The following is a 9,651-nucleotide window of genomic DNA, read 5'->3' as shown; positions in this document are numbered from 1 at the left end:
ACCAGCGTAACGTACATTGTCGATAATTATATTATCCTCGTTGTCCACATCGAAATGTTTATTACCGAGCATCATTCCATTAGTCTCGAGACGAACACCGTATATATTGTCTATGTTTACATCGCTCTCTCGGTTACCGCTCAGGACAGTCACGACATATTTTTGACCCAGTGGACCAAATTGAGCTTGCAACGCTTTTCGTTCTTGCGACGTCTGTAACTGATTTCGAACAATCGTCGCAAGCGAGTCATCCGTCGTTTCGAAAACATTTTTAAGCGATTCTATCGGTTGTACGGTTGTGGGACGCAGTGTGGAGGTTATCATTGGTACGTCGTTTGAAATTTGTAAATGATTAGATTTTTGCGGTGTCGCAGAGATATCGAACGAGACGTTCAACCGTTTTCTCTTACTGGCATATTCTTCCCCCTCTTCCTTCTCACGTTTACGGGTGAACGAAACGTTATCGATCGGCTCCTCTTTTATCGCGCGTACGCCAGAATTGTCAATAATCTTTTGCAGCGGTTCGATCAACGGTTCAAAGTGTCTCTTAGTCGCGATATCCTCTTCGATCCTGCCGGTTTTTAGAGCACGATGTTTCTTTCGAATCGATTTTCTCGTTTTTTCAAACTCCTTCGCGATTTTCTCACGCTCACGCATATCTTTGTTTTCAGCCATGTTAACAGAGAGTGTTGATCGCACGTTTCACCCCGACAAGGTATCAATATCGACTAACCGTTCCGCGGTACTGCAAACTCGTTAAATCCTATTCTGTATCGCCCGTTAGCAAGTGCACTGTCCTTGTCTATCATCAAAAATCCATAATCACGCTGCCAACAATCGCGACATAATTCACTAAAATCATCATACGACATGTCGGTGTTTACGTGATCGTTGTACACGTGTTTCAAGTTGGTACTGTCCTGCTTAAACAGGATCAGCAGGTTGGTGTTGTCGCGTATAAGATGTTTAGGTATTCTCGCGTACGACTGACAGAGATAAAAGCAGTCGACGTTCGAGTGTCTACCCATTGAAAAATATTCTCTCACGACGTCCTGCTTATCGCACGCAACGTCATCGAAGACGAAAATTGAGTTTGGACACGCCTCGCTCGGTGGAATGACGTCACTGTTATTGGAGAACGTAAAGTAACCGATCTCGTCCATCGACGACAACAAATTCTCCAGACACCGATATTTCGGCTGTTGTAGCGATATCGAGTAAACGTACACGTTCTCGAAATGTACACCGTGCGGACATTCCAACAAATTTATCAGAACGTTGGTTTTACCGCAATTTGACGGACCACAAATAATGGCGCGTATAGTATTCGGCAGCATCGCACCATGCTTACGCCTCACCCCGCCGTCTTCCATCGATTGTAATTTATCGTCGTAATTCGTTACGCAAATCGTCAAAGGTTGTCGCACGAATCTCATGTTTTCTGAATCTGATTATATATCTGAATCGAACGTCCTATTTATAGGTGTGTGAGTGCAGCGTACGCTCTATGGCTATGGGAATGCGCGTTTGTACATATGCACGTGCGTGATAGAGAAGGTGTGTGTGTTTGTGAACGCAGCGCACGGAGAAAGAAACGTATGCGTGCCCCCTGTGCATGCTACAGAAGGCGCTTGCTAGAGAAAGACGTGTGTGTGGGAACGCAACGTACGGAGAAAGAAACGTATGCGTGCCCCCTGTGCGTGATAGAGAAGGCGCTTGCGCATGTGTATACGTAATAGAGAAGACGGTTAGACGTGTATGAGTGCTAGAGAAGGCGCTTAAACGCGTGTGCGTACTAGAGAAGGCGTGAGTATGTACGCGTATGTGTGAACATAGAGAAAGAAGCGTATCAACGGTTGCGTGCTAGAGAAAGTGTGTATGCGTGCGCGAGTGTGTGTAAACGCAGTGTGTAGACAGAAGTGTATCCACGGTCGCATGATGAGAAAAGCATTCAGAATTGAGGGGTGATTAAAAAAGATACGCGATAGACGTATATTTATGTAAAATTTATTTAAAATTTATTTAAAAAAATACTTAAAATATATAAAGTTAAAATATAATTTTTAATCTTCTCTGTCAGTGTGTGTAAACGCAACGTGCAAACAGAAGTGTATCCACGGTCGCGTGATGAGGAAAGCATGCAGGATTGAGGGGTGATTAAAAGAAAGATACGCGATAGACATATATTTATTTAAAATTTATTTAAAAATACTTAAAATATATAAAGTTAAAATATAATTTTTAATCCTCTCTGTCATATATTAAACTTATATAATATAAAATAGTTCTAACGAACATGTCCATTTCCCAATCACATTCTGATTCGCTTTCGTTAACTTTTTCAAGTCCGAATAAATATCTAAGGTCGAATAAATCGAACATGTCTTGCTCATCCTCCCCTTCATCCATTCCATATTCCCTCCACAACCACTCTATATATAAACGATTCATGCCCCGCCAATTTTGAATTTTAAATTGATGGTATTTCACATCTACGTAACCGCGGACGCTGACAATTGCTGGCATTAATACGATCCCACAACGGTAACACTGAAACAAAAAATATAAAATGATATATAAATATCAATCTGAAAAAAACGCAATGTATTTGTAGGAAAAGGGGTACTTACGATGTTTGCTGGTACGCGCACGCATGCGTTTCGGTTCAGGCGCGGAAATGTCGCCGGATAGCGCTGCGCTGTGCGCACCGCCTGCCGACTTTTTACAGGGATGAACCCCATCGCCGGCATATCGGGCAGACTTATTCTAGTCTCTGGTTTAGAGAGGCACTGTAAAAAATAAAAATATATTAATATAAGTTAATATAAAATAACATAAGAATAAATAGTATAAAAATACTTACTATTCGCACAGTTTTACTTCGGCCGAACGATGTCATTCTTTTTTCGTAGAGACGAAGTCTTCGGAGTTGAAACTCAAACTGACGGTGCAGTCCGGCTTCGAAGGCATTGTTTATGATTTTGATACTTATCCCCACGCTGTGGAGATGCCACTTGAGCTTATCATCGATGCTTGAGTAAACTATCGCCCTTTGACGATTCATTCATGGCTTGAAAACTATTTTTCATAATAGTACTCGCACTGTTTTTTTAGAGCAAATAATAAAAAATTACTAGGCAACAAAAACTATTTATAGGCATGCAAAATCGCGCATCGCTCAGTAGCAAACATGTATCTCATACTGTCACATCCCTCTGATATTATAAATTTGAGTGCTGAGCAGTTACAATTCGTACCAAAGATCGTTCTGTTACGCGAGTGCGGCAACTATATCGAACACGTGTGGGACAAGCTTCCGGAACATATAAAAGTTGATTTCGAAGTTCAGCAATATCGTCGCTGCAACGAACATTATAATCAGCCGTGGCAGCAAACGCACATCGACGGACCGGCGCCGTTGATCAAGAATTGTAGCAAATGCCAGCTGTCGCAAAGGCAAAAAGGGGCTGCGGTCATCTTTTGAATTGCGTGATAAACGCGCTTCCCTTCGAGCTACATATCCCCGGTTATCAATTTTGCGGACCGGGAACCCACTTGGAAAACCGATTAGCTAAAGGCGATAGAGGTATAAATCTGCTGGACGCAGCGTGCCGCGAACACGACATTGCGTATTCTCGGAGCAACGAGCTTGCCGACAAACACGCGGCGGACGAGATACTCGCTGCGAAAGCACGAAAACGCGTAATCGCGAAAGACTCGGCTCTCGGAGAAAGAGCAGCCGCTGCTGCCGTCTGGGCAGCCATGAAAGCCAAGACAAAGATAGGTGTGGGTATGAAGAAGAAAAAAAAGGTAACGAAAAAAAAAATGTATACTTCCGACAGCCAGACGAGGCGGCATGTTACCAATTTTACCGATGTTGGGCGCGCTCGGATCATTGTTCGGCGGCGCGGCCGGTGTGACAAAGGTGGTAAACGACAGCAAAGCTGCGCGACGTCAGCTCGAGGAGCTGCAACGTCACAATCGCGCGATGGAAGGGCGCGGAGTGTATCTCGCCCCGTACAGAGGCGGACGAGGGTTGTACCTCGCCCCGTACAAGTACGGAAAAGGTGTAAAAGCGAAACGAAAAAATATGTCAAAGAGGCGTTAAGAATACCCGCGGGTGTGACGACGAACATGCAGCTACATCAATTGGCAAAACGATTGTGAATCCCGTATTTCAGAGGAGTGTTTATGCGTAACGCGCTACCGACGAGCGGTGTGCGTCAAAACGAGAGCGGTATCGTAAATCTGGACGATGCGGAGGGTCCCGGTACTCACTGGGTAGCGTACGCAAAGAGGAGAAATCACGTAGCGTATTTCGACAGCTTCGGCAATCTGCGGCCACCCAGAGAACTCGTACGATATTTTGGGGACGATGTGACAAAGATAGAGTACAATCGAACGTCCTATCAAACCTACGATCAGAGCATCTGCGGACAACTTTGTCTGCTATTTTTAAACTCGATTTAAAGACTGACGTTGCGCTGTTTAAACTCAGTATTCATTCAAACATGTCGCTGACGCTTACGCTGAGCGGCAAGAGCAGCGTTCTGATAGCGAGGTACTTTTCCGCTATAGATTTGAACGACGACGACTACGAGCTCGGTCTAGCGATTTTTGAAACATATAACACGATACCGAATATGAATGCTTCGAACCATAAATTTTACTTTGATAAAGACGTGGAAATTACGATTTCCGAGGGATCGTACGAGCTGCATGCCATAAACGAGTTTTTAAAACGCGAGATTTCACAAATACGTCCGCGACGCAACGAGGCTCGTTCAAACGTTACGCGCGGTGACATCGCGATTAAAGACAATAATGCTGGGGATGCAGACCCGATAACGATCCGCGCAAACTACAATATGATGAGATGTGAGATCAGATGCGCATACAAAATAAATTTTGGTAAACCCAACATCATCGGCTCGCTGCTGGGATTCACGTCGAAGCGTATACTGGAACCGCGAAAATGGCACGAGTCAGATGTGTCGATCAACATAATGAACGTGAACATTATCAGCGTAGAGTGCAACGTGACCGCGGGCGCGTACAGCAACGACAAAAGCGTGCACGTGATACACGAGTTTTCGCCCAATGTGCCACCTGGATGAGATTTCGCCGTCGCAGATCATTTACCTGCCGATCATCGTGCGGAGCGTTACGGATCTGACGATACGCGTCGTCGATCAGAACGGACGATTGCTTGATTTTCGAGGAGAAGAAATTACCGTCAGATTGCACGTGCGACGACGACGACTGCAACGATAACGTGAACGTGAAATGCTCGTAATAAACGCGTTGGAAAGCGCGAGAAAAATAAACACAAACATCTTTACAACGAAAACATCAACGTTACAACAGTCATCCGATATTCCTGTTATACTTTTCGATAATATTCAATCATCCAGCTGTTCCAAGAAAAAGAAGCTCACCGCGTCGAACGTTGAATTTTTGAAATCTCTTGGATTCGCGGTGCGACAATGACGGACATTTTAAACATCAAAGACGAGCCGATCTTTGACAATCGCATTGTCAAGATCGAGACTCACATGTACAATCCGTTCGCCAATACAACGTTCGAACACAGCAACGAGATAAGAATACCTATACAACAGCAAGGTTTATACACGTTACAATCTCAAAGTTTTCTATACGTTGAGGGAAAACTTACGATAAAAAAACCAGTTGCGGGGTCTGATGTGATATTGGGAAATAATTGCATCGCGTTCATGTTCGATGAGATTCGATACGAGCTTGACGGTGTAGAGATTGATCGCAACAGGAACGTCGGAATAACCAGCGCGCTCAAGAACTATGTAACTGTGTCAGCGGATAAAATTATGATTGCGAGTAACGCTGGCTGGGATCCGTGGAATTCTATGAACGGATACTTCAATTTTTGCGTACCGCTCAACATGCTACTGGGATTTTGTGAAGATTACAGACGCGTGGTAATTAACGCTCGTCACGAATTGATTTTGATACGCGCGCGCAACGATAACAATTGTCTAGTTGGCGATCCGGCGCGGGAGACGAAAATTGAATTATTCAAAGTACAGTGGCAAATGCCACACGTCCTGCTGAACGAGATAAATAAACTGGCGATGCTGTGCGCTTTGGAAAGCGGACGATACCTGAGCATGGTTTTTCGTTCATGGGATCTATACGAGTTTCCGCTATTGCAGCGCACGACCAAACATTCGTGGGCCATCAAGACCGCTACTCAGCTCGAGAAGCCGCGGTACGTCATCTTTGCTCTGCAGGCTGGTCGGAACAACGTTATGCTCGAGGATACGAGTCGATTCGATCATTGTAAACTGACGAACGTGAAATTATATCTAAACAACTCGGAATGTTATCCGTGCGACGATATGAATCTGGATTTCGGTAAAAACAGATGGTCGATTCTATACGACACATACGTACGTTTCTGTAAAACCTATTACGGATACGATTATCTCGAGCCGAATCAAACTGTCGCAAATTTTTGGCAAAAAGGTCCGTTCGTAATTATCGATTGTTCTCGACAAAAGAAATCGATACCGCAAGAGCGCAACCGTGGACGTGCGCTTAGAATTTGAATGCAAAGAAAACTTGCCCGCGAGTATCACCGCGTACTGCCTCATCGTACACGATCGCGTGGTTCAGTACAATCCGTTGACAAATGTTGTGCGGAAAATCACCTAAGAATGTTGTCTCGCTATACATTATTAAAGGAGAGGAGGTGAAAATAAGACGATATATAAACCTACGATGCGCCGAAAGTTGAGGTCTTCTCGATTATCGATAGAGAGCTCATCATGTCTATACCAACGTTTGTGGACCTGCAAGGCTTTATCGTTGGAAGAAAGTTTATCGTTAAGGAGTTTCCTGCTCTCAGAGATGGATTCATTCTCTCGCATTACATTTTTCGAAATCCCGTGCCGTGGCATCGACTCAATAACGCAGACAAACGCCAGGCATCGTGGTTGCTTACTCATCATCACGGATTACGATGGAACAGCGGAACGATTCCATACAGCAGAGCTAAGAATTGATTACAACGACGCTGACTAGGAACAAAAAACCGTTCGTCGTATACGTCAAGGCACACGAGAAACGAGAATGGCTGCGGAATTTGCTCCTGGATGACACGAAAGAAGACATATACGTTGAAAATATCGAAGCGCATTATGAAGATATAAGATCTTTAAACGAGATGGACGTTACGCATACTTTACGTTGTGCACAGCATTCAACAAATTGCGCTTTACAAAATGTATTGTGACGTGACGTTTTTCGTCAGTCACAAGGGCCGGACGGCCCGACCGGGAAAGGTCATTTGGGGCCGCTCATTACCCCGAGGGGGAGAGCGGCCTTTCCTTTCCTGAGTAATATTTCTTTAGTATTAAGTCACTTAGGTATCCGCCAAGCGGAAGTCGTGATCCGCGGGAAAAATGGTGTGCCACGACAGTTGTAATTAATAGAGCAGCCGTCGAGGGAATGTTAATAAGAAGCATAGACGACCGAGCGGCGGGGCCCCGGACAGCCGGAGGACAGCGAGTAAAGGCAAGTATTTACCCACAGTACCGAGGTACGTAGGAAAGTCAAGGGACAAACACTGCCGTTATACTTTATTGTAGAGAGAGGAGCAGCAGTCCGGTGCAGCCTGGGACGACGCCGGGGTAAGAGCATGCGCCCTTACTCCCGAAGACCAGGGTGGAGGAAACCCCAGCCGGAGCGATCGTCACGGCCTCACGGAATAAGACGGACGGGGCCTGATCAACTCCGAGCCGACCCAGCAGCCGTCGTTACGATGAGGAAGGACATCGAGGCGTGCAATTTGCATTTTTCAAATGGCGCGGCGTCACGACCAGAGGCGCCCTCGGACGCTGAGATCTTGCAGCGAAGGACCTCCCATCGACTAGCGATCGGTGTGCGCAAATCGAAGCGCGATCGATGCGCGGGCCGCTGTCGGCGTCCGCGGCGCCCCCGACAGCTCACTGTTCGGTGAGACATCCATAAAAGCGGTTCCACGGCCCTCGACGGCGCCAACTTCTGTAAGGCCACCACTTCGACCACGCGATAAGGGCGGAGACGGCCGGCCCGGCATTTCGTAAGACGTAATTACCCTACCGAGAGTTCAGTGGGCGAAATAATTGTATTCGGGATACCGAGAGTCGAGTCACCGCGTAGCAGGGCCGTGTAGATCTCCGCCTCGTATAGATTACTTATTGCGCCTATTCTCTCCTCCCTCGGGGAGTATGTCGAGGCGACAGTCGATCTCTGTATTTGTGTAAGAATTAAAGTCTCGCGACGGGATAGTGCGTAGATTGATATCACCGGGATTCACTTGCCACATACCAAGATTGTGAGCCAGGTGCGCAGTACGGAGGCGAGCTTCCGTAGATGAGAATATCTACACGGAATGCGCACGTTACGTCGCAGCCTATCCCGTCCATCATCTATTGTTAACGTTGCGTGTCGTATTGCTAAATGTAGAGTGTAGTTCATACAGTGTAGTTTTTGAGATATTGTAAATGCCAAGTTAAGTACGATACTGCCGTACCAGACAGTCATGTCAAATGATTAAGGGGATCCTAAAGTCGTCTGTTTTACCGACAGAATTGTACAATTTGTTCCAATGTGCAACTTTTTATTGCATTAACAGAATTAAAAATCCTTCTCCACAATTAAAGTATAGACGATAACAGTGTGCGGACGTAACGATTTTATACGAAAAACGAAAAAAATTTTTTTAATTATCGGCGTCTAGCGTGGACTCGTAACAAAATGTGATTGAAATTAAAGTTTTGCATCTTGTACGTATAAATCAAGCGTCCGCACGAGAGTGGACATTGAGGAACAATACTACGCTATCAGATTGAGCGTAGGCGTCTTAATAAAAAAACTGGACATTGGAACAAATTTGGTGTATGAAAATTTCGCGTAGCTCCATAAAACGCATATATATAGCGGTAGATTAGTTAACGGATGTTCAGATAGACGGCGTTACTTTAGCTCAGCATTCCCTCGCTTCTTTTTCTTCCAAAACTTTGACGCGCATATTCTTTCTCACACACACACACACACACACACACACACACACACACACACACACACACACACACACACACACACACACACACACACACACACAAAGCGTTTATGCTTCAGCAAGAATGATGTATATATTGTATATGAAGACAAAATGAGAGAGAGAGAGAGAGAGAGAGAGAGAGAGAGAGAGAGAGAGAGAGAGAGAGAAACAGCGCGCGCGTGCATGGTACGTGCAAGCGCGCGCGTGCATGGTACGTGCAAGCGCTCGCGTACGAAATTTTCAGACACATGTTTACCAATGTACATCTTTTTTATTAAAACGCCTATGCTCGATCTGAAAACGTAGTATTGTTCCACAATGTCCACTCGTGTGCGGACTTGGCTTGATTTATATGTGCAAAGCTTGGTTTATTACCTACAAAATGCAAAACTACATCAAGCACATTTTGTTACGAGTCCAAGCCAGACATATTTGGAAAGTTCTGGCGGTGTATATACCGCGTTTGTAAAGTTCATCTCAAGAAGGCTGTTTGGCGGAGGGCAGTGTGTGAATGCCTACCGATCTGCCGACCCGGGTTCAATTCCATCCGTACTTTTTTCCTTATT

At 45.3% G+C, this 9,651-nt stretch overlaps 1 protein-coding gene across 1 annotated transcript; it reads left to right on the top strand.

Moving 5' to 3' along the window:
- The first annotated feature begins 5,486 nt into the window (after positions 1-5,486).
- On the top strand, positions 5,487-6,587 carry LOC118647057. The gene has a single exon (XM_036291218.1). It carries the CDS (start codon positions 5,487-5,489, stop codon positions 6,585-6,587), a length of 1,101 nt encoding a protein of 366 aa, XP_036147111.1.
- Positions 6,588-9,651: the final 3,064 nt, after the last annotated feature.

This window comes from Monomorium pharaonis, chromosome 1, assembly GCF_013373865.1.
Source record: "Monomorium pharaonis isolate MP-MQ-018 chromosome 1, ASM1337386v2, whole genome shotgun sequence".
Lineage (NCBI taxonomy): Eukaryota > Metazoa > Arthropoda > Insecta > Hymenoptera > Formicidae > Monomorium > Monomorium pharaonis.
This window is presented reverse-complemented; position numbering and strand designations above follow the sequence as displayed.